General features: G+C 49.3%; 3 protein-coding genes across 8 annotated transcripts in view; 2 read left to right on the top strand and 1 right to left on the bottom strand.

Annotated features, from left to right (window-relative positions):
* Positions 1–12821, top strand: part of SEC14L5 (SEC14 like lipid binding 5) — a 38317-nt gene extending 25496 nt beyond the window's left edge. For 5 of the 6 annotated variants that reach the window (XM_052680266.1, XM_052680262.1, XM_052680263.1 and 2 more), the window contains 9 exons: positions 2207–2396; positions 2991–3079; positions 3618–3688; positions 4334–4505; positions 5158–5292; positions 5652–5789; positions 6558–6803; positions 7477–7655; positions 8940–12821. In XM_052680266.1, the coding sequence (XP_052536226.1) occupies positions 2207–2396; positions 2991–3079; positions 3618–3688; positions 4334–4505; positions 5158–5292; positions 5652–5789; positions 6558–6803; positions 7477–7655; positions 8940–9045 (1326 nt within the window). In that variant the 3' untranslated portion in view covers positions 9046–12821. Of the gene's footprint in view, positions 1–2206; positions 2397–2990; positions 3080–3617; positions 3689–4333; positions 4506–5157; positions 5293–5651; positions 5790–6557; positions 6804–7476; positions 7656–8017; positions 8197–8939 lie in introns of all 6 variants that reach the window. The other variant, XR_008206054.1, reaches the window with a different exon arrangement.
* Positions 12822–13737: 916 nt separating this feature from the next.
* Positions 13738–23719, bottom strand: NAGPA (N-acetylglucosamine-1-phosphodiester alpha-N-acetylglucosaminidase). Its single transcript, XM_052680268.1, has 11 exons — positions 23611–23719; positions 23003–23488; positions 19627–19766; positions 18997–19105; positions 18549–18677; positions 17558–17766; positions 17255–17302; positions 16730–16858; positions 15462–15593; positions 15190–15250; positions 13738–14716 (listed from the first exon to the last, which is right to left on the bottom strand). Exons 1-11 carry the CDS (start codon positions 23703–23705, stop codon positions 14494–14496), a joined length of 1761 nt encoding a protein of 586 aa, XP_052536228.1. The 5' UTR covers positions 23706–23719; the 3' UTR covers positions 13738–14493.
* ALG1 (ALG1 chitobiosyldiphosphodolichol beta-mannosyltransferase) overlaps positions 21745–24627 on the top strand; it is a 45534-nt gene continuing 42651 nt past the window's right edge. The window contains exon 1 of the mRNA XM_052680273.1: positions 21745–21895. Coding sequence (XP_052536233.1) covers positions 21874–21895 — 22 coding nt within the window. The 5' untranslated portion in view covers positions 21745–21873. The remainder of the gene's footprint in view (positions 21896–24627) is intronic.

Genomic DNA, 24627 nt, shown 5'->3' with positions numbered 1-24627 from the left:
TGTCAAACGAAACAGCGTGGGCTTTCTGTGATGGGTAGGAGATGTCTTGGCTATTGGGTGTCCAGCTGAAAACGAGCCCTAGATGAGAGCAAGGCTGTGAGGCTTTATCCACGTGTGTGATCTGCTAGGGTCTCAGTTTCAGGTGGAGGAGGGATGTTCTAAATGTTTGCTTGCCTTGTTCTGTAGGTTTTTCTTTCTTCTCTTGGAGGCCAGGAAATGGTAGCTGGGAAAGGTAAAAATGAAAGCAGATGAGCAAAGTGAAACAGCAAGGCTCTTGGAGAGGCTCTGTGAGCGTGTGCAGCTCCTCCTTCCTCTTCAGTCCCCTTGTTTTCTATCCAGTCCCTGTCCCTTTCCAAACAAACTCTGTAATCAGATTTATCATTCCTCATGCAAACACACAAACTTCAAACAGTGTTACAACTGCAAGCACTTAAAGCTACTAATGGTAATGAATGAATTTGTGCCATGTAGGACACAGTACACAGAATTTCACTGGTAAACACCAGAGTGGAATTAAATCTGTCTTCTTGCAGATGGAAGTTACTGCTTTGGTTGGGCAAAGACAATCAAGAGAGCGTGTCCCCTTGGAGACACCTTTCTTTGGTCTAAACAGAAGCACTGAATTTGCCTCTTGTTGAACATACAGCCTAGATTTGAAAACCAATAAAGACAACCCTGCAGCAGCTGTGACCTCTCCCTCCTCTTGCAGGATATCCAGGACTGTTGTAGGTGTTTGGTTTTTTGCTTGTTTTTTTCTCTTGTCCTGAGAGTTATGGCTTCCCTGAGCAGCAAAAATGCAATTTAAATCATCTGATGAAAATTCTGCTCTCTTTAATCTTACTGCGATGCAGAAGGATTTGGGGATGTTCATCTAAATACGTCTCAGATCCTGCTTAGGAAAGCTGCCATTTTCCTTTCTGTGAAATGCAAAGTGCTTGAAACACAACGTTGTGCTGAACAGGACTGATATCCCATCTCATCTGCAGGTGCTTGTCTTTAGACTCCTGAGCTCCACCCACCATTATATGGACTCAGTTCTTAATACTGCTTACAGCTGCACAACTGAGGTTGCTCCCAACCTGACACTGCTGGTAGCTTTTCTTCTTTTCTTTCTGTTTTCATGAGCCTGTCAGGGAGCAAACAAAAGAGCTCTGATTCTGAAGGCAGCCGTTTTGTGTCACAGCAAGGCTCAGATGGCTCAGATGCATTGTGCTGAGCACAGACGCTCTGGGGCAGGCTGTCCCAGCTCTACAGAGTTTATATTTTTAATGGGAACTTGATGTAGGAACTGAGGTCACACACTTTTTGGGGAAGTTGGGGTGAAGGAACTGAGATGAGAAATTAACAAAGTGTGAAAACAGTTGGGTTCTAGCTGCATACCACCGATGTGGTGGATGCCCCATCCCTGGAGGCAATCAAAGCCAGGCTGGATGTGGCTCTGGGCAGCCTGGCCTACTGGTTGGTGGCCCTGCTTATGGCAGGGGGTTGAAACTGGATGATCTTTGGAGATCCTTTCAACCCAGGCCATTCCATGATGTGATTCTGTGAACTGAGTGAGGGGATATCATGATGTTTGGGTCATCCCTTTTGGTAAGAGTTAATGTAACAGGATGGGGAGTGCCTGTGGAAGAACTGGAAAGCTTTGCTGTCCAAACAACACCAGCAGCAAAGCAGAAGAGATCTGCTCAAGAGCTGAAATGTGGTGCTAATGGGTAATTGTTTGAAGTGTGGACAGTGCTGATGCACCTCCAAAGAGCACGTGGGTACCTTAGGCAATGTGTTACTACAAAGGCTTCTCATCCTTTGCTGATTTGCCCTACAGGGAGGTGAACTTGCAGCTGTGTTACTGAGCAGAGGCGTTTGGTTTGTCCTTGTTGATAGGTAGCAGTGGGAAACTTCAGCCAGCCCGGAGCTCATTGGGGTTTCTGACTTATTGGCCCTTATAACGAAGGGGCAATGCTCAGATAAATTAACTGGCCCGTATCTCTCAAAGGGATGCAGGTTTGTCACTTCTTTCATGCTCACAGCACCACCTGCTGCACTGGGCTGGACTAGGAAAGGAGAAAGAAGAAGGAATGTGTCTTCAACCTTTGTTATCGTGGCTCTGGGGATTTAAAGCCTGGTGCATGTGCCCTGTGGGCTCGTTTGCATTCTTTGTGGTGTGGTGGCAAAAGCAGCCACCCTCAGCATTTCTCTCTTCCCTCAGATCCCCAAAGATGAGCACATCCTTCGATTCCTGCGGGCTCGTGACTTCAACATTGACAAAGCTCGGGAGATGCTCTGCCAGTCTCTGTCCTGGAGAAAGCAGTACCAGGTGGATTACATCCTCCAGTCCTGGAGGCCCCCAGCCCTGCTGGATGAGTACTACACCGGAGGATGGCATTATCAGGACAGAGGTTAGAAGCTCCTCCCTTCCGTTGATCAGTGTAGCTCCCATTGTAAGACCTCATAAGTCACTTGTGTTTTTAGGAGAAGGTTGTGTTGGTCCTTTAAACACTGACAAAGGAGTTTTAACATCTGCAAATAGACAGCCTCTCTCTTTTGCTGTAGCTCCTTTGTTTTCTTCCCCACAAACCAGGCAGAACTAGAGCTAGTGCAGGGCAGCATCTCTTTGATAGGACGTCCTTGGGGTGTGATTTTTATCCTGTTCAAGTATTTAATGTGGCATTTGCAAAAGGTATTGGAGTGATAGGCTGGCAGGCTCTGGACACATCTGTATGCAGTAGAAACTTTGTTCTGTGCTTGATGCTGAGAGACCCTAAAATCTGAGGGGAGATCCCACATCCAGACAGTCTGGCTGTGTTGCTCTTACCTTGTCCTCACTGCACTGAGAATAGCAAAGACCAAGCAGTGTTTTGCCACAGGGGACACTACGACTGGGGAGTGCATTAGGATAACAACCTGCATGCCTGCATTCACTGAAGATCTTGATGTCTCCAAGCATTTCAAGGCCAGTTACTGTTTTTTAAACCTGTATATTTGTTTTGAAGATGGGCGACCGCTCTACATCCTTCGTCTTGGCCAGATGGACACAAAAGGTTTGGTGAAAGCCCTGGGAGAAGAGTCACTGCTGCGACACGTAAGATCTGCATTCGTTTCCCACTTGAGGAGCTGTATTTCTCTTGGTGTGTAAAAGCCTTGCTGTAGTGCAGCAGTAATCTACAAGTTATTCCTGTGTTTCATGACTGGCAACCCCAAGCTACACCTTTGGCATAGCACAGCTTCTCTTCCTGTGCAGGAAGTGGTATTTCTGTGATGGTGTGAATGGACCAGAAGGATGTTCTCTGGTAACATGCAGCTCAGCTGTAAGCTTTCCATGCCCTTCTATGCAACTCAGCATTTGACCTTGGGACTCTTGTACTCTATCTTAGATTTTCAGTATCTGTAGATATCTGTATCTTAGATTTTCTGTATCTTCCATGTTCAGCTGAACTTCTCAGTAGAAAAGCTTTTAAATGTATTTTTCTACACATTGACTCACTGCTTTGCACACTGTAAGTAATCAGACTGGTATATTTCTGGATTCTGGTGGGTTTTTTTTTGAGAGGTTTCAGGAGCTTTCCAGGTTCCTCAGTCATACGTGGGCTAATGCAAGTCTATACTGTCCTTAATTTCAGGTTCTGTCAATTAACGAAGAAGGACAAAAGAGATGTGAGGAGAATACCAACCTCTTTGGGCGCCCCATCACGTTAGTACTTCCATTTTTCTTGTATCCTCATAGGCTTTGTAGTAAGAATAATAATTCCATGGGGGCTTTTAGATGATGTTCTTAGGGTTAAACTGCAGGCAGCGGTGTGGTCTGTGTCGTGCATTCAGTTCTTGCCTGGACTTGGGGTATCTTACATAGCAGGCCTAATTCTACAGCTCCATATGAAAGCAAGTATTGGTTCTTCCTTACATTTTTTTTCTGTCCCCCTTCAGATGAGTGTAACCACACAATTACAGTGATTTTAATTCAGAACCTTGACGTTCCCTCTCTTTCAGAAAAACAAAACCACCTACCAGATTCCACTTCCATCTCAAAATACAATTTGTAGGTCTTTTAGCAATATGCTGTTACACCTTTGCCTTCTTCCACACTGACAGCTTGTGCTCTTGCCTTTGGGGCTGAGCATTTCTTTTGTCCTTTTTGGATCTGGTGTCCTGAAAGCTCTCTGGGTTCAAGCTGCATGCTGTGTGGGCAGAGATCCGCTCATCATTGGAACTGCTGGCCTCTCTCATTGGCTTCCTTAGGTCCTGTTTGACCCATGATGTTACTGAAACCTTCTGTGGGTCGTATGCTGAGCCACTGTGCAGTGAAGGCTCTGACTGGTCATCTTCATCTTTATTTCAGATCCTGGACGTGCCTGGTAGACTTGGAAGGGCTGAATATGCGGCACCTCTGGCGGCCTGGAGTCAAGGCCCTACTTCGGATTATTGAGGTTGTAGAGGACAACTACCCTGAAACTCTGGGGCGACTGCTGATAGTGCGAGCACCCAGAGTTTTTCCTGTGCTTTGGACTCTGGTGGGTGAAATCAGGACGGTAGGATCATAAGTGCATGTACAATGAGCTGAATCATCTGGTTATCGTGAGTTCTGCTTATTCAAAGAGTCAGGGAGTGAATGAACTTGCAGATAGCTCGTGGCTGATCTCCTGAAGAGGCCACAGCTTTGCTACAGAGCCAATGTGCTTGGCTCCAGTGGCTGTCCTTCTGCCAGGGCAGGGTGGAGGAGCTGAACTGTAAATCCTGGTGCAGCAGTGGTAGCCCAGATGTGGTGGGTTTTCATGTTAATGGAAAAAGACAAATAGTTCTTAGTCTCGTGCTGGACGATAGTAAAGAGAAAAGAAATCACTATGTGTCTGCCTGGTGCTTGCTGGCTGTGATGGCAAGGTAAGAATGTGCCTGATACGTTTCTTGAGAGGTTTGTCTGTGATGCTGTGAGTGCACGCTTATTTTACCAGAGTAGAAAATCTTTTCTTCCTCATTATTCCTCTCTTTGGGAGAAAACTTCAGTGTTGAGGAGTTCTATGGAGTTCTATACTGCTGTTGGTCTGCATTCCTGCCAATGGGGTCTTCCAGTCTGGATTCCAAAGCATCCGTGTTTGATTGTACCTCAGCGTTGTTTCCAACTTTGCTCAGTGACAGAGGTGTCCTTTGTTTCACCTCTTATTTCAGGTCAGTCCATTTATCAACGAGAACACAAGGCAGAAGTTCCTTATTTACAGTGGGAATAACTACCAGGGTCCAGGAGGGCTGGTAGACTATGTAGACAAAGAGGTGATCCCAGACTTCCTAGGAGGAGACTGCATGGTGAGTTTTCCTTCCTGTTGCATGGGTGGAATTTGCAATGGTTAAGCTCCCTCAAATCTCCTCCTATGCACCCTCCCACCCCACCAACCTTCTGCTCCTTTCTGATTTCTGTTATGGGGTTGGGGTGTCACTGCTGTTAATTCATGCACTCTGAAGCTGTGGTGTTGTCCCAGAGAAGGGAATTTCAGGTCAGCTCCTTCAACAGAACTTAAATCATCACAGTAAAAATAAACTGTGTGGAATCTTACACCAGCTGAGGATGTCTGTCCTGTGTCCGACAGCAGGCAGGTGCTCAGACTCAGCAGTTTACCACTGGCTTTTAGTATGAACCCTCATACTTGTTTGTGTGGCTCTTCCAGTGCACTGTTCCAGAGGGTGGGCTCGTTCCCAAGTCACTTTATCAAACGGATGAAGAGCCAGAGAATGCAGATCACATCCGACTATGGACAGAAACTATCTACCATTCTGCAAGTGTCCTCAGAGGAGCTCCACACGAGGTACAAACCTTCAGAGCATCAGAAAGCTGAAGGTGCTGAGCTGATACCGGTGATGTGTTCCTTTTGTTGAAGTTGATTAGAACAGCAGAGAGCTCCAAAGCATTGAGCATGATGTGTTTCAGCAGCATCATGTGCTTAGTGGGAAGCCCAAGGCTAGCTAACAGCTAGAGGTCAAGAGGTTAAGAACTGTAATGTAGAAGCAATGCTTTTCTTTCCCATGGCCTGATTTCCTGTTGGATGCAGTCTCTTCCTCATTCTTTTGGGGGAAATGGAGCCCTTTCTGCTTCTCTTTTGGTAGTACTGCTTCCATTCTCGGTGGCTTAGCAAGGGTGGTGGTGATACATAAGCTGGGTCATCAAGAAGGAGAGCATCCAAAGAAGGAGCACTTCAACAGAATTGTTCGTGGCTTCTTGGCAGTGGATAACACTGACTTGGTTTGCCTGGGCTCCTTAAAAAGCCTCAGTGCCTTTTGGAGTATGTCCTGAAGGTGCTCTTTGCTGCTGTTCCATGGAGGTTTTCCTAGAACTGGCAACTGATTTACAAGCAGCTCTGATACAGGGGAGAGATGGCATAAAAATGGCTGAGCAGAAGGTCCTGGGGCAGCAGCTGGCAATGGGAATCAATCTGTATCCTCCTTAGGAATGGGGCCAATCCCTTACCTGGCAGACTGTAGGAAAAGCGTGTTTGCAGAGTGGGAAGGCAGAGGCTGGCTGCAATGGAAGTACCTGGCCTGTCACTGTGCATGAGCTTGCTGTATTTCCTTTACAGATAGTTGTGGAGATTTTGGAAGGGGAGTCTGTCATCACCTGGGACTTTGACATCCTGAAGGGAGATGTGGTGTTCAGCCTCTTCCACTCAAAAAGAGCTCCAGAAACAAGTCATAAAGAAGCCACGTTACCAAGTACCTCTGCTGCTGGGGACAACGTGCAGCTGATTGATAAGACGTGGGTCCTTGGTGTGGATTACAGCCGTGTGGAATCTCCACTGGTTTGCAGGGAAGGAGAGAGCATCCAGGTGAGGTGTGTGTGTCCTGGCCTGTGCCTTGCAGTCCTAGCGTGCTCCAACATGGTCTGCAGGTGGAGAAGGGAAGGAATGAGTGGGATGGGAAATTGTGAGTTGCTTGGAAATAGTTGTCATGGCAATCCGCCCCTGAGTTCCCTGTGAAAATGACTACTGTTGCACTTTATAATGATTTTAAACTAAAAGAGGGGTGAATTTAGGTTAGATGTTGGGAAATCCTTCACTCAGAGGGCGGTGAGCCACTGCTGTGGGTGCCCATCCCTGGAGGTGCCCATGGCCACAGATGGGCTCTGGGCAGCTGAGCTGGGGGGCACAGCCCATGGCAGGAGTGGGGCTGGGGAATGGGAGGGCCTTTCCAGCCCAACCATGCTGTGATTCCAGTTTAGACATAGCCATTGCAAAGAGATTCCGTAATCTGTGATAAAAAACTGATGGAATATAACCTTTGATGGATAACCTTTTTGTTTGGTGGTTGTTGTTCAGGTTTTGGGGGTTTGTTTTTGGTTTGGTTGGTTTTAAACTAGCATTACAGAGGTGTGGCTCAGGCATGTAAAATGAAGTGAATGATGTATGCTTCCCCAGGTCGGTAACTAGCAGCTGAGGTCTTTCACCGAGCCGCTCAGCTGTGAGGCTCACAGTGGGCACTCAGTGGCACTTTTGCTTCCAGGGGTCCCACGTGACTCGCTGGCCCGGCTTCTACATTCTCCAGTGGAAAATGCACGGTCCCCTGCCCTGCTCTGGCACCAGCCTCCCTCGGGTGGATGATGTTCTCGCCTCTCTGCAAGTTTCCAGTCACAAGTGCAAGCTTATTTACTACTACGAGGTGCTTGCATCCAAGGACTTCAGGTAGGAGGCTTACTGTGCAACTTGCAATGAAAAAGCCACGTGGGAGCACTAAGTGTGACTTTAAACACCCAGGTACCAGTGATCTCTAGAAGGTTTGTGTTTGCTGATAAGTCAGGTGGACGCAAAGTTGGCATTTTGTGGCAATGATCTCCCTTAGCGTGGGAGGCAATCGGGTTTTCTTTGTAGTAAATAGCTTTTGGATGGATGTCCACCAGTGGGGTTTGTGCTTCTTGATTGCAGCTGCCTGAGGTGTGGGAGCTGTTTGGGAGATGGACTTTTTGATAGCAGTGGGGGACATTTTGAGAAGTAATTGAATGAATACCAGCTGGGCTGTTTCATTCATTCTTCATCTGGCATTTAAGAATGATGATGTGACTTTGAGAGCATCTTCCCAACAGCGTGTGCATCCATCTCTGCAGGATCTGTTTAGCCTCCTTTAACACAAAGCGTCCTTTTCAAAATCATTCAGAAGTTTGAAGAGTTTGCAAGGACTGCAGTAGGAGCTGGAAGGAATTGTTGGGTAGGCTGGGCTTGCAGATAGGTGGGTGCTGACCTTGGGAATGTGGCCTGGCCAGATCCCATGGGCTCAGAGCAGCAGCAAGCTGCAAGACTCAAGTTACTCAAACATTTCCCTGTTGCTCCACCTACATAAAATGTGGCAGACACAGCAAGCAGTCGTAGCAATGGGGACTGCAAGCTGGGTTGGCAGGGGCTGAAGACAGCAGCTGGAAACACAGGGGCTGGGACTTGTGGCCTGGTGGGCTGCAGCACCTGGGCTCACTGAGCTGTGCACTCCCAGGTAAACTGTAAGAGCTGTAATACCTGCTGTCAGCAAAATGTCAGTGACAGTTAACTTTTCATTATGATACAAAGGAACCCTGAGGTTGTTAATGATAGGACAAGGGGGAATGGTCTTAAACTGAGACAGGGGAGGTTTAGGTTGGATATGAGGAGGAAGTTTTTCCCCCAGAGGGTGGTGAGGCGCTGGAACAGGTTGCCCAAGGAGGCTGTGGATGCCCCATCCCTGCAGGCATTCCAGGCCAGGCTGGATGTGGCTCTGGGCAGCCTGGGCTGCTGGTTGGCGACCTGCACACATCAGGGGGTTGGAGCTGGGTGAGCATTGTGGGCCTTTGCAACCCAGGCCATTCTAGGATTCTATGAATGTGATGGGACAAAAAATAAAGTACTTCTCTAAGCATTACAGAAAGCTGATGTCAGGTATCTGAAGTTATCCATGAAATAGCAGCCTGCCTTAGCAAACACATCCGTTTTGTCCCATGACAGGGGATCCATGTCAAGCCTGGAATCTTGCAACAGCGGATTTTCCCAGCTGAGCGGAGCCACGACATCTTCCAGCCATTCGCAGAGCAGCTCCCATCTGTCCAGATAGCAGGGCTGAGGCTGCACCACGAGGAAACATCGCTCAGGGCTTCCTGGCCGCCCCGGAGCTGCTCTGTGCACAAACCAAAGAACCTCAGGGTTCCTCAGCAGGGCTGAGCAGTGGGGCAGGCGCTGTGCGACCGCAGGCAGCACCCACTGCACAGCGAGGAGCTTCTGCTCCCAGCAGGGGACTCAGCGCTGAAACGGCAGGCGTAGTTTTCTATCAGATGCCTACTTCTCAGCAGAATATTTCTTAAATTGTGTTTTTGGATGAATGTCAGTTGGCATGAATTTGTGTGTTACTCAACTCTCAAGGGCTCCTTCCAATCAGTCCTTTTCCCTCGCGTGGTAGAGGAGACTGATGTTGCCTTACCTGATTGGTCTGTAGGACTGGATTATTCACCTGTAGCAAAATGAATCTCGTTTTCTGAGTGCCCAATTGCTCGTCAGAAGGTAAAGTGGGCATTTCAAGGGCAGGGACTCAAAGCAAACTGTAAATACTTTCATATGGACGGGATGTTTTAGAGATTAGATCCAGGTCAAACTTAAAACCTCTTCCTATCTGACGGGATGCTATTAGGAAATGTGTTGGATTCTTTTTAACCCATCGAGACACAAAAATCAAAACTGTTCTCTAGAGAGTAGGGGCAGAGACCCTGCCACCATGAGCAGCATCTTTCTTAAAGATACCTTTCCTTTTTCCTCAGGTTTACAAGCAATAATAGGTGGATCTGACCCGTCTCATCAGAGTAGATGGGAACCAAATCAAATGATAAAGGGCTAAGAAAAGCAATATTTTATTTCCTGAAGGCACAAAATATTATGGCAGTATTATGGAAGTCTTCAAAACGTGAGCTAACTTGAAAGCTGTAGAGAGGGGGACAAAAAAAAAAAAAACATGTATGTATTTGGGCACTTACTGAAACGTATTTATTCAAATAACAGCTTATTTTAAGTTCGTGTTTAACTTATTTATAATTTGAAAAATGAGTTTTTATTAAATCCAATTGCCTTTTATTGTTATTTTTTTAAAACGGGATGAACTTTGTTTGAGAAAGGAACGACTGATGATTGAACGATCAGATGCATCTCCTTCTGATCCCTGTGGCTGCTGGATGCTGCTGTGCAAAGCACGTTGAGCACTGCGTGCCTGCAAGGTCCAGTTGGAGCCCAAAGCTTCTTGGGCTCCAGAGGAACATTTCCCAGGGTGAAGAAATGCTGTGAGCAGGTGGTGCTGGGCTTGGGGCAGAGCTGCAGCAGTTTGTGGTGGAGGTGTAGCTTCTTCCAGCACAGCAACTCAGGTATCCGTGGCCACGTTTCACTGTTCAGACCACCTTTCTTCCTCTCACTGAGCTTTTCTTAAGGTTGAAGAACACGTGCAGGTGAGGAGAAGGTGCACGTAGAGTGATTCCTTCTAACCCTGCTTCTTTAACCAGTGATTTTGAAGCACAAAGATGAAAAGAGCCCCAGCAATTGGAACAAAAGAAGATGATGTCCTTATGTGAGTTGCTTGGAGGTTTTATTGTCCTCTTTTTAAGGAGCAGAGCCAAGGAAATGATTCCCCCAGCTTACATCACTGTGTGCATTGATCAGGTAACCCAGTTCTGCAGGTCCTGGGACAGTTCTGATGTCCAGGAGTTCCCCAGCTGCTCTGCACACTTCACCATTTCTCCCAAATGAATTCAGCTTCTGTGTGATTTCGGACATGTCTGGGATTTCAGCATCTGACACAGAGGGAAAAGCAAAGCACTGCCTTTGCTCTGGAGAATCAAGAGTCCTGGAATTGAAAGTGCACGTGTGTATCCTGAATGTGAAACCCTGCCATTAGTTCAGATGCTAGAAACACAAATCCAAACTGATTCCTAAAGCGTGGGGAGCAAACCTTGCCCTTCCCTCTCTGTGATGTTTCAGGTCTTCAGCTTTTTATGGCTGGTTGGTCTCATCCCACAGTAGAACATCCCCGCATGTGGCAAGGCAGTTGGAGGTTCATGATCCTTGAGGTCCCTTCAACCCAGGCCATTCTGTGGTTCTGTGATTTCTAGATTGCCATTAGCTTGCTCTGGTTGAGAATCTTCTCTGTTATGCTGGATTCATTTGATTTTATATCAAGCAGGGCACGTGCTGCTCTCCTCCCAGCTGTCAAAGCCTTGGGTGCTTGGCTCTTGCCAGGGGAGGTCCCTGATGAGCTGGGCAGAGGTGGAGGGCTGCTCCTGCATCGCTCCTTCCTGAGCTGATTGCAGCTCAGTCCAGAGGGAGTTCTGGATTCTGCTCCCAGTGGCTCCTTGCAGATCTTACAAAGCAGAGCCTGGGCAGGGAGCTGGTGATGCAGCAGGACCTCGCAGCTGTTTTTCAGTACAGTGGGCTCGGGCTGCATTCAGACAACCAGCTGGATGTCTAATGAACTCCTCAGTTAATGAGGGCTTTCTCCTGTTTCAAATGTTCCACGTGCAAAACGCAATGCCTACCTCACAGAGCTGATGCCATGTTTAATGTGTTTGAAGGGAAACGGTACCATGGGCGATGTGGCGTGCAGCGTTGTGCTGTTGTTTACGACTCAGGCCATACGTGCAACCTTTGTTCTTAGCAATCCCTGCAGGTCCACCTTGTCCTGCTGCTCCCTGCTTCTGCCTCAGTGGGACCGAGCATGGATACGGTGCACAGAGGGTAGATGTCACATCACACAGAGCAGCAAGACGGTGACTGAGCCACTTGGGTGAAACGTTTGGGGTTAGAAAAGGGCTTTTTTGTAATGGCTGTAGACAAAGTTGGCCTTATGAAAGGCCTGAGGGAGACTTCAGTCCAGGGAGATGCAGAAGCAGCGCTCTGGGCTTCGTACCACTTTCTACATGCCAAGGGTGAAGCTGAATGCTGGCACACAGAGCCACTGTTAGGCTCTCAGTGCAGGTCTGTGTTGCTCCTGGGCTCTGTGCACCCTTCTGTTGGGGGGCAGGGTAACCCTGGTTGCCCCATCAGTACATGAGACCCCAGATGTTTGCTGCAGAATTTCAGGCACAGCCATGTTCACTTCATTATAAGGTTGGCCAGTTGTTTTTTTCTTCAGTAATCAGAGGCAGGGGTGCAAAATATCACAGCTTTAATACGAATTTACAACCCCTGATTTAACTAAATAGCTGAAATACTGATGAGTTTTTCCATTCTTTGGTCAGCTCTTTGTTCTGTCGGCTCTGGGCAGCAGTGCCAACACTTCTTTATTACCTGAAGTGCTCCCAGTGGGAGCCAAATCAAGCAAAAAGCTGAGCTATTGGATCCTAAGGCCTAACACTGACATGTCTGTCAGGCTCCTGCATGCTATTGGCTTTACCATTTCTCTAGCTTGCTTGCATTGGTGATTCTTATGCGTAGTTATTTCTCTTCTGGAAGGCTAAATTGGTACTGTGTGACACATCTTGGCTTTTAATGACATCAACGTCCACTTCCAAGCTATTCAGCTACATACAAGTTAAATGGGCATTATTTTTTTATTATGATTAATTTTTAGAAAGTAGTTTTACTTTCTGTCCCTCGCAGCTGTCTGGTTTTATATATTGGGGTCCTGATTTCTCTCAGCCAAAAAAAAGGGGGGGGGGAAGGGATAAAAGAACCAAGGAGCTATTCTTGAAAAGCACAGCAGCAAAAGGCTGGGTGCTCCATACTGTGTTACTTGACAGCAAATCTGATGCTAAAAACGTACTTAGTTACAGGATTTGTAAAACTAAAGGGAAAATACAGTATTTGTAAAAGCTGTACATTTCTGTAAGTCGGGAATAAAACAAGAAAGCTCTCTGAGGTACGTCTGATCATTTGATGAAACCCAATCATCCACATCTGTGGCAAATCCTGAATATTCCAGCACGTGTGCTGCTCTGTTTGGGTATCTGCAGTAACTGACGTTGTTTCGCTCTTATCCAGTTGCTGTTACCATTTAAATAACTGCAATGTCTTTATCTTTTCCTGTAGGACCAGCATTTGCTGTTTATTTCTACACCAGGACGTAGTTTGCTACGGGCAGCCCTGCAACTGAGAACTGTTCTTTAACATGGGAAGGGCTCCTTAGGGCTAAATGACCCACTGAGAGCAACTGGGGACGAACGGTTCCTCCTCCTGCAGCTGAGCATTAACCAGTCCACTTTCAGGCAGTTATTACTAATTGGCTTTATTCATGTTTCAAATTGCCACCGTGAGCAATAGAAAAATAGAATCTTCAGTTTACAAGTTGATTTTGATGCCAACAGTGGCACAAAAGTTTACATTTCTTTTGCTTGAAGAGATTAAAAATAGAGTGCATTAGAAAGGTTCAGGCTCAGTCTTTCAGGCTTTAAAAATAAAAGTGCAGCATATTAAAGGCCAGTTTCTCCTCACAGGGAAGCAAACCCGGATATTTATATATATTTTTTAACACTGTGCAAGTATGTGCTCCAGTAAAACATCCAGTTTCCAGCTGAGATGTTCAGGATGTTGGGCTGCCTGAAATAGAGAGCACAGCCCCAGCTCCCTGATGGCTGCCACCCCCATAATGGAAAGGCAGTGCCAGCAGCAGGAAGCAAGAAGGGCTGCAGGGACCCTGGGCAGCTGAGGGAGGGCAGCCTGGTGCTGGGAAGACTGAGCAGGCTGCGGTGTGGTGAGCCCAGCCCTGGGCTCAGTCAGGTCCTGCTGCCTCCTCCATTCGTTGCCCAGCTGGGAGGGCTCAGTGCTGCAGTCCTGGGAGGTAGGAGAGAAGACAAGGCTGAGCTGTGTGCACCAGTCAGACTTTTCCTGGTGCTGTGCTGTAAGAATCGACCAAAAAGACAGTGCTTGTGAAACACCTGTTAGATCAGTCCTGAGACTGAGGATTTTGACTGCAGTCACCATAAGGTTTGGAGGGGGGAAGGGGGAAGAAGGCACAAGAAAGCCACAACCCTGCGTGTCAGCCTCTGAGCCTACTGCTGTGGCAAGGAGGAAGAATGTTGTGGTTTCATTGCGCTGCAGCTGTTTTAGCATCTTAAAATCTCACAAGGGAAGGGCAGATAACCATAGATCAGATAATCCTTAAGGCAGCTTCCTTATGGCTATCTTTATGCAGGAGGCAACATGCAGTTTATCTTACCTCTTCAGGACACTTAGCGACTGTACCACTGTGTGTGTGACAAAGGACCTTTCTGAAGTACCCATGGCTCCAACTCTGCTGCAGCTGTGGAACTCTCTCCTATGTGTGTGGAAGCTGGCTCCATGGCTTGCATCCTCGCATGGCAGCTCTCATCTGCTCCAGTCAGAGCAGGTGGAGAGGTGAGGGCAGCCAGCCTTGTCCTCAGCAGGGCTGGGCAAGAAGCGAGGCAGTTCTTGAACTAAAATCCCCTGCTGCTGCTCTTGGGTTTGTCAGCAGTTTTACGCTCTAGATCTAAAAATTCTCTGTAACAGTCAGTGCTGAATGGCAGTACAAGCTGCAGAAAGAAATACCTCTTCTCTTTTCCCAGCTGGGACTCTAAAGGAGTGTCTGACTTTGGTCCTGAGCATCTTCTGCTTCACAGGCAGCAGACGTGAAGGTGTGGCTGGCTTCTCCATTCATCTCCCTCAGGGGGTGATAGCGATACTCGCCACCTCCATGCTGCCCCTCTGACCTGGCCTTGAGAAAAAGGCCCACGTTTCCCATGGCACTAATTGCGAGAAGCAGAGCCAAGACAAAGGTCACGGAGATCCAGGTTCTTCTATCAGACAAAAGAAAAATCCACATAAGCAACATCCCCTGACCTGCTCTCACATGTCTCAGCGTTTTCTCAAGGTTTGTACTCCCTTCTGTGATGACAAGCTTGTGGTTCTGCTCTCAGGTAGGCAAGAAAAGGCTCTGCGAAAGCCTTTGATAGGCTCCTCTGGCAGTGGATATTTTCTGCTTTACACTCAGTTAGCAAGTGATCAACTGTGCCTGCAGAGAGGCTGCAGCTTCACTGATAGCACAGAAGCTGTGCACTGGTGTTGGGACTCAGTGTCCTTTTGTTTTATACACAGTGCATCAGTGGAAGAGGAAAAGCAAATGGTATTTAAGTGTGAGCTGCTGCATGCTGGGCTCAGCGTATAAATAGTCACCAAAGGTGCTACAGCTCAGCACTTGTCTTGCAATTGGGTCTTAGCAGTTTGTTCCATCACTCTGTGCATGCACACTTGTCTGATTAGTGTTACTTACTCTGACAGAGAAAATTTTTCGTTGCTCTTTTCCTTATCTGGGGAAGCCAAACACCTCCAAGCTGGAAAACAAAACAGAATAGAGAGAAGAAAGTGAGAGGTTAAAATTCCATGTAACAAAGGTAAGCTTAATGAAGGTAACAGAAACCCATGCCTTGAAACTAAGCAAACAGAACATGTGCCAAAGCTGCTCTTCCAAATGCACAAGAAAACAAAAGAAAAACAAACATGAAAAAAAACCAACCCACCCCACACCACTGTAGTGAGCAGTACCTTTGCTGAGCTGGTCCTGTATTGCCACTTCGGAGGTGATGTTACAGCTGCCTGTCTGTGGGTTGCAGGGACATGAGTGTTCACATGCACAGAGCTGCTGGCAGTTGGGCCCATACCTGCCCATGGGACATGCTAGGGAATGGATTACAAAGAAGTCAGCTGCTGTCAAACCTCCACGTGCTCTGAATTCATCCAGTCTATCACCCTGCAGTTCCCCCTGATCCCCAACCCTTCCTCCATGCCTGTTCTGTCAGCTGCACCAGCAGTGTGTCAGGAGGTAGGGATGTGCTCAAGGCATTAGGAGAAGCTCAACTTTGCACGTAGCTCAGGTGTTCAGGTTGCTTCTGGCCCCATAGCAGTCTCAGGCGTTGTTGCTTTCAATGCGTTTTCCTCCCTGCCACCTCTGAGCTACCATCCTACTCTTTGGCTTGTAAGCAAAAGCTGGAGGGGGCTGAGGTGGTGTAATGGCCAATCCCTAAAGGGAAGGAGGTGCTTGTGTTTGAAGACAAGTATCCAGACCTCTTTAGCTGTGCTGAATGATCAGATTCCCGATCCCAAAGCTTCCAGCAGCTTGACAAAGCTGTCTGCCTCCCCCTGTGTTCCCCAGCAGCCTGAACGCATCGAACTCTAAGTTAACTGCCATTATTTTGTTCAGTTCAAAGAGGTTTTTGTAAAATTGGGATCAGGCTGAGTGTTTCTATGCTGAGAACAAAGCATCACTAAAGTAACTGTGCACAGCAGAAGTTCACACCCACACCATAATTAACTTGTCCTGTCGGCAGAGCAGGCTGTTCAGTCAGGTTTGCAGGAGCCTTGAGTGCTTCAGGGAAGCTGCAGTTACACAACTGAATGAGTTGCCAGCTCTGTTACTGCTGTATGTGCACAGCTGCAGGTCCAAGGCTGGAAGCCAGAAGGGCCCTCAGGAGTCTTGGCAGCCGCTGACTTGGCTCACCTGAAGGCTGAGCTCCAGGCAGAGCCTGGCCTCAGCACCTCCAAGGGAAGGGCGTGCAGGTATTCATGTTCTACTCAGGAGCTTTGGAAAAGCAACACAGCTTTTCTGGGCAGAGACTCAACAGGGATCCATTCTAATGACAAAGAGAACCCCCTTTTCCTCTCTGCTCCCTCTGTTTCATTTTAGCCAACTCAAGTTGGAAGGAAGGCCCTTAAGCTGGAAACCTTACACTCCAGCTGTGAAACTGACCTCAACGCTTGATTTGCCAATGTGAGGTGGCTCAAACAAGACAAGAAAGCCTCTCCCCAGTCCTTACCATGCTCACAGCTTGTGCCATAGTACCCAGCTGGGCAGGAGCAGGCTCCATGCACGGGGTCACACGAGCCACCATTCTGGCACTGGCATTTCTGGCTGCAAGCATTCCCGTAGAAACCGCTCACACAAGCTGCAGGGGAGCAGAAATCTCATCAGGCCTCATCGCAGTCGTAAGCAGCCTCACCCCATGCTTATAGCCCAGAGCATTCCCTGGCCTGGGATGTTGATGTCTGCTCAGGAAAGCAGGTGAGTCTGGGTCTCGACCCAGGGAGCAGATGAAAGGAAAAGGGTGGTTTGCAAAGGGCTTAAATTGAAATGTTTCACAGCGACCCTACTGTAAATTCTGCAGTTAAACTCACGCTGACAAAGGAGAGCACACTGCAGCCTCCCCCCCCTGCTGCTCCCTCCTGGAAAAGGCTCTCAGAGGAACCTCCTCACCACTGCAGGCAGCCAGCCCACAGTGAAGGGGTTCAGATTATCCCTTGTTGTCTATGAAAAATCAGAGTGGAGTAGAAATCAGCATTACCTTCACTGCAGTTGCTGCCAACCCAGCCAGCCTCACACAGGCATCCCGCTGTGTAAAAACAAACAGGCATTAAAAGCTACAACACGGGTTTAGAAATAGCAGGAACTCAGAATCGGGAGCCTTGAGATCAGGCTGCTTTCTGCCAGGGAACCATCAGAAGTGGAGTCCCGAACAACTCACTGAGTTGAGGCACAAACGCCCACCCACGACAGCTCCCAGATCACCTCCCACTGCTCGGATTTTGAGAGGTCAGCTCAGGGGGAGCTGCTGGTACCCGCCGAGCCGCGTGCAGCAGGGACTCACAGGCGGTGCAGGCGCCATGCAGGCTGCAGTTGGAAGGGCCGCAGTCCAACGTGTCGCAGGCTGGGCCTCTCCAGAAGTCCCCAGCACAGTGGCACTGCCCCTGCACGCAGTCCCCGTGGCCGCTGCAGTCTGCAGGCTCGCAGGCAGGCTCGTGGACACACACAATGGTTGAGATGCTCCGAGGGCATCGCCACATGTTGTCAAAGGAGCTGGGGATAGAAGATGGGGCCCGTGAGGCGTGCGAGCGCTTTGCTGCTTCCAGCCCTACGTGAAACAGGTTGGTACAACCACAGATACTCATCCTGATTCTCACTGGCAAAGGAGAATTTCTATAGTGTAAAAATTAGATTTGAGTCAGTGTTTGAACTCAGTATTAGCTCCTACTGGACAGGAGTCATCTCAAAACAGGATTAAAAGTAACATGCAAGCAAAGCACCTCTTTAAGCAGTCTTAGCTTTCCTAACTTCAGTGTTCAACATGCCTTTATTTGAATGCTATTTGCTTTGATGAAGTGACATCACTGCAGTAACAGCAATGCTTGGCTTTCAACGGCCAGACTGCAAATAGGACTTTCTCTCATTTCTTGTTTACAATCAGAAACAGCCAAAAACCTAAATCTAATCTAAATCTAAATCTAATGCACGTTATTCTTTAGGTACCCTGCATGAGGCAGGACAGGGCCTCCAAGTCAGTGCTTCTCTTCCATAACAATCTGTTCACAGATCTCTGCTAATTGGGGTGAACATGTGACTCTGAACCTCACAGTGGAAGGGCTGCTTTCAGACCCCATTCCCACATGTCCCTGATAACTAAGTGGAAAAAGTAGGTAGTCATTAAATTACTTCAGACTCACTCTCTCTGAAACCCCTGACACTTGCCTTTGCACTGTGAGCTCTCAGCAATGCCAACGGAGTCCCCTGCAGAGCAGCAGGGTGGCACTGAGCTCTGCACACTAACAGGAGCTGTGCAGTGACCATGCAGCAGCACCTACCAGTGCTCTGAAGGGTAGCTTGCGAGGGTCCCGTTCAGGACCAGCGTTGCCGACCCTCCACCATCCAGGTTGATTGCATTGATGATTCCCTGCTGTTTCAGAAACTCAGCCATTTCCCAGAGGTTGATCCTGCAAAAGCAAATGGTTCTTCACCGATCAGCTACTGAATGATGCTGCTGTGCTAGAAACTTGGTAACCCTCCACAGCAGAAGGGGAGCAGCTCTCCCATCCCAGATACGCTGACCCTCCACCTGAAGGCTGCCATAGCATCCTGTGGCTCTGCCTCTCTGTTACCACAAATTGTCAAGCAGTGTCTTTAGTTCAGCTCTTGAGCTCTGCCCATCTCTGTCTTATTACTGGAAGTTGCACAGTTCCTCCAGTTCTGGTGACAGAATTTAAGGACTGGACTTGCACCTTCCCTGGGGGCTTACCATGACCTTGGCCTTACCCTCTAGATTCGGTCTGTCCATCCACGTGAACCAAGACCAGCTGCCCCTGACTGTCATGTCCAACTGCAGTCCTGGCTGATATCACATTGATGAACTTCTCAAAGGTTCCTGTGCAGGAGAGGAAATAATTCACACAGCAGCTGGGTGACAGAACTGGCTGTTCAGACACAGCTGCCTGCAAAACAGCTCCCAGCAAGGAGCTCACTAATCTGAGATACAATGAGAAGAGAGCCCAGGTTCCTCGTCTTCATCCAAGACACCTAGGAATCACATTTGCAGAAGCACTACTGTCACGTTTCTATCTGGCACCGGACAAAGGAAGGGGGTTCAGAAGCCCCCAGTTTTAAACTCCTACAGGAGGTATCACCTGCTTTCCTTCTCCAGACAAGAATTAACAGCTACCATGTTGTACAACTACTTGTACAGTTCTTAGCAAATTCTCTTCAACACGGAGCAGATGAGCACAGCCTCACCATGCAGACAGTCAATTTCCAGTAGTGCACTCGCTGCAGACTGAAGGTAAAGCAGCACAAAAGAAATCTGGACCTCTTAAGTGAGTAGCAACTAGACAACAATTTCCAAAGCTCCCCTCACCCTCCAACAACCTTGTGAAGCTTTACAATATTTACCTGTGGTTTGAGTTTCATCACACTCTGCCATTTGACTCTGATTGATGTACACTTCTCCGTCTCTCAGGAGCCAAACCACCCCGCTCACGAGCTGCACAAAGGGGTTTTCTTGATCCAAGACATCCTCCTCAGACAGGTAACTAGGAAAAAGAGAGCAGGAGGGGTTATCCATAGTCATAGCAGCATCATGTAAAAGCCTCTTCTGCTGCCAGCAGGCTCCAGAGGCAGGGAGAAGAGCAAGAGGCACTTGAACAAATGCCAGTACATCCAAAGCTAGAGGCCAAGCAGTGCAAAGCACCCCTTCAGCACCCAGAGTGGAGCCTCTTCTCAGTTGTTATATACAAAGCCACTGTTAGCGACTGTCCCCTACACCAAACAACTCCTGCCAACAATGTGGCCTGTGGACCCGAGCCAGGATAAGGGCAGAAAGCATCTGGCAGATCATGAGGGCAGAACCATTGCCAAATGCTCAGGGATCTGGGGAAGTATCTTTAACACCTCTGCATCTGTCAGCTTCCACTCTGCAGAGCAGTGGCACCAAACAGCCTTTGAGAGGGTTTTCAGCAACCAGTCTGCCTGCAGCTGCTCTGAGGGATGCTACTTGCTCCCACCCTCAAGGATTGCTGCTTCTCCTCTTCCAGAAGCAAAAACTTCCCCTGGCAGCCAGCAGGAAGGACTGTTCAGCTACCATTTCCATGATTAGGCACTGTGTGCCATGGTGGGATGCTTCCTAATTTTCCTCTCAAAAATGAGGGTGCTGATCTGGTTCATCAAAACTTGCTGCTAGTTGGTGTCTGCAACACATAGAAGACAGCAGCAAAGGTTGGAGCTGAACAGCTGTACTTGCAACTGTGCAAGATCTGCCAGTGTTTTTTGGTTTAATGCCAATTGCTTTATGTGGTCCAAACACGTCTTGTGGGAGCTGGATGCTTACCTGATCGTTTTTCAGTGTGTAACTGTAGCTGAAGAAAGCATCCTTGGTTGAAGAAAAGCATAACTGAAAATACCTGAATGGTAAACATGCAGAAAGAAATCCCTTTTAACGATGGGATGTGAACCCAGAATGACCACAGCTGGAAATCCACCACATTGCACACATTGGGAGTAGGCCAGCGGAGCAGTGAATGCAGCCAACAGAAGCAGCAGCTTGCAACTCAGTTTCCAGAGTCTTCTGGGAACCACCAGGGGACCCCTAGGAAGTCTTCTGGGACTTTTAGTGTACCTGCTGCTGCTGGGAAGGATAGCTGCCAGGCGTTTTACTTCTTAGCAAGTGCTGAAGTCCTTCTGTCAGCTCTTTGTGATCAAAGGGAGCTCTGAGCTTTTGCCTCCTAATTAGGGACTGTCACACACCCTTTCAGCTGGTGCCAGAAGAGATTTATGTAGCTGCATGGCAGAGACCACAGCTCCTAGGAGCCAGCAGATGCTGCAGCTTGTGCAGAGAGCAGCTGGAAACTATGCAGGTGACACCACAGGACATAGCATCCAGCACAGCAGATACCCAGGTGCAGTCTGAGCTGCACAAGGAGAATGCAATTCTGCAGGCTCAGGCTGCAGGTTCTCACTCAAGCTGGGGCCAAAGGAAATGGTGACCTGCTATGTCCTGGTTGAAAGACTCTGCTGACAGGATAAGCTGCTACATGAGGACATCAGTGCACTGTACAGCAGCTGGGATGATGAAAATGATGAGGACAAATAATAATAACCTGCAGAAAGAGAAGCCTCAACCACAGAGTATCCACAAACAGCACCCAGAATCTGCTCACTGGGGTAGCAAACACCATGATGCTGAAAGCTGGAAGGCTCTCAGCTCAGGCAGTAGGATGGAGCTCTTCCTGCACCCCCAGCTGTGTGCCTACAAAGCAAGATTAGTGCTGTATGGGAACTGCTGAATCACGGCCTGAACCTCTGATTGATCACCTGAGGCAAGCAATGAGTCAGCCCTGGGAGCTCAGCTGAAGGCAATTCACCTGTGCTGCTGGAAGGGGTGGAGCTTGGCTCCATCTCTCCTAGATCCATTAAGAGCTGACTACCACTAGGGGAGGATCTCTTTCTGGAGATCCCTCTTATTTGGAGTTTTTCAGCAAACCCAGAACAAGGGTAAGCCCTTTATCTGTTCTTTCTAGTGTAATAACCTGCTTAGTCCAACTCTCCCATATATTTCTTAGTACTTGTATATTCATTGATTATACAAGTACCCCACAGCAGGTAAAGGGCTGGGATTCCTGTGAAACCAAGTGCCAGCCAAGCATGACCCACAGCAGCACCAGAGGTGAGTGACAGTGGGAGGCTGCCAGCCTCTCTAGAGAGGTCTGTGGGGGGCTCAGACTTGAGATGCTGCTGGGAGACTGCTGAGGCTTCTCCAGCCCTCAGACTATCACTGCCTGCTGTTCTGCTGTGTTGGCATCTACAACGCTGCTGGGGATGCTGTGAGCCTATCAAGAGCATGGCTCAGAGGTTGCTTTGGGATAGTGGTCAAGTGATTAAAAAATATGTATAAGGAGAGATCACAAAAATCCTGGGGTGTGTTTGCTTTGTGGGAGACCACCTAGCATCTGAACTTATGCAACTCTGTGGAAACTGCTCTCTACAACTTTCTGAAAGCAGGTTGTAGTGAGGTGGGGTTTGGGCTCTTCTGATGTGTAACCAGTGATAGGATGAGAGGTAACTGCCTCCAGTTTCACAGGAGGTTGGTTATTTGGAAAAGTTTCTCTGAAAGAGAGGTCAGATGCTGGAATGGGTTGTCCAGGGAGGTGGTTGAGTCACTGTCCCTGCAGGTTTTTGTTAGCTGTTGTACTGAGGGACAGTCTTTAGTGGGGAAATATGGTGGTAGGTGGACTGTTGGACTGGATGATCTTGGAGGTCTTTTCCAATCCTGGTGTCTCTATGATTCTGTTACTCAGTCTAGAGAAGAGAAGGCTCAGGAGAGACCTTATCACTCTCTACAACTCTTGAAAGGAGGCTGTGGTGAGGTGAGGGTCAGCCTCCGCTCCCAAGAGTGAGAGGATGGTCTCAAGTTGCATCAGGGGAGGTTTCAGGTAGGTTACTAAGAAAAATGTCTTCTCAGAAGGTGAGGCATTGGCACAGGCTGCCCAAGGAGGTGGTAGAATCACCATCTCTGAAGGTGTTCAAGAACTGTGGAGATGTGGAACTGCAGGACGTGGTCAGTGGGCACTGTGGGATGGCTTGGGGTTGGACTTCACAATCTCAGAGGTCTTTTCAAACCTTAAAAATTCCGTAAATGAACACATCATCTGTGTGCGAGATGGGCTTACTGCACAGCGGGTAACGAATCCACCTTCAGGCAAGGAGGCGGCTACAAATGAGCAGTGCTGTCTGCCTGCAGGAGCTTCCTGCAAACCCACCCCCCCGTCCTTACCCAAACACCATGCTGCCATCCCTGCGGATGCCGAACTGGGCGTTCTGCAGGCCGCGGGCGTTTTGCACCAGCCTGCCGTCGCTCACCACGTTCCCCAGGCACTCCCCGCTGCTCATGTCGAAGTAACCGCCGTTCTGAGCCACCAGGCACCGGCCCAGCCGCGCCGTCTCCTCCACGGTGACCCTGCGCCGCTCCCCGCAGCCCCCGGCACCGCCGGGCTCCAGCACCGACAACGTCCTCAGCGGGTTCCTCACGAAGGTGAAGTGGCCGTAAACGGCCCGGCGCTGCTCCTCGGCCGAGGAGATGTAGGAAACGAAGGTCCGGGTGGTGGCCGCGGGCAGCCCCGTGCTGTTGTCGCCGGGCCAGGCCTCGTGCGTCACGTTACCGTGCCGGACGGGCTGACAGTCCCTGACGTGGCGGTGGCCGTGCCGCGGCCCGTGCTGCCCGGGCGGGTAGGGCTGCAGCAGCCGCAGGCCGGAGGCGGCCCTGTAAGACAGCAGCGCGGGGTCACGGAGCGCTCTCGCCGCCGGAGCGAGGCCTCCGCTTTCCCCTTCTAGAGAAGGGGAGACCCCGACCGAGGGAGACCGAGCCCCACGGGAGCCACTCACCCGGCGCCGCCCGCCGCCTGCAGCCAGCCCAGCGCCGCCACAGCCAGAGCCCACCGCCGCCGGTCCGCGGCCCCAGCCGACGTGGAGGCCGCCATCTTGGCGGGAGCACCACCCCCTCCCGCCGCTATTGCGCCCCCTGGCGGCGGGAGGCCGCGCAGCCCTCCGTTCGGAGCGCGGGGCTCAGCCGGCTGGGAGCTGCAGCGCGGCGTCCGTCGGTGGCCGCGTTAAAGAGCGGCGGGATGCGGAGCTGCTGAGTCTGAACCACGGGGAGCGGCGGAATCCCACGCTGCAAGAGGATCAGTAGGCAAGCACGGGAAAACTCGTGGTGTGAGACAGAGGAGGTTTAGTCGGTAAAGCAAAACTTGCACACACATACACGCAAAGACTCTGCTGTCTCTCATCAGCTGGGAGATGTTCATTCCATGAAATGCGGGCAGACGTGGGCAATGTTCCCTTGGACAGCTGCGATGCACTGCTGTCGGCAGCAGTGGTAGTAGAGGAACCCTCCGAGCATCCTGCTGCCACAGCTGTGTGATGTGAAGAGCACCTGCCTGTGGAAAAGGTCATGGCACAAAGTGATGCGGCTGGCCTCGGTGATGGCCTGTACTCCTTTAAAGACCATATGCACTGGGCAGGCTGAAGTAAGGATTAGTCCAGGAGATCAAATGTACAAGTGAATGGTGAGACAGGAGGCAGAGATCTATCTCCAAATTGTCAGTTAATAGTAAGATTCCTACCTGTTTTAAAAATAATAATAATAATAATAATAAAAATCTTCCCAAGAGACTGCGAGCTGCTAGAGAGGGTCCAGAGAAGCCACAAATGTATCAGGGGCTGCAGCACCTCCACTACAAAGGCAGACTGAGGGAGCTGGGCTTGTTCAGCCTGGAGCAAAGAAGGCTGGGGGTGACCTCATTGCAGCCTGCAGTACCTAAAGGGAGCCTACAGACAGGAGGGGAGTCAACTCCTGAAAAGGGTGGATAACAGCAGGACAAGGGGAAATGGTTTGAAGTTGAG

Source organism: Tympanuchus pallidicinctus, unplaced genomic scaffold (genome assembly GCF_026119805.1).
Source record: "Tympanuchus pallidicinctus isolate F22 unplaced genomic scaffold, pur_lepc_1.0 scaffold18, whole genome shotgun sequence".
NCBI classification, from domain to species: Eukaryota; Metazoa; Chordata; class Aves; order Galliformes; family Phasianidae; genus Tympanuchus; species Tympanuchus pallidicinctus.
The sequence above is the reverse complement of the archived record's forward strand: the minus strand, read 5'-3'. Positions and strand labels throughout refer to the sequence as shown.

Excerpts from the sequence above, each read along its gene's own strand:
- NAGPA (XM_052680268.1), bottom strand. The coding sequence starts at position 23,705 with ATGGCGGCCTCCACGTCGGCTGGGGCCGCGGACCGGCGGCGGTGGGCT. Across the intron at positions 23,489-23,610 it reads CAGGCGGCGGGCGGCGCCGG|GGCCGCCTCCGGCCTGCGGC; the intron begins GTGAGTGGCTCC and ends GCTGTCTTACAG. Across the intron at positions 16,859-17,254 it reads TGGCAGCAACTGCAGTGAAG|CTTGTGTGAGCGGTTTCTAC; the intron begins GTAATGCTGATT and ends GCTCCCCTGCAG.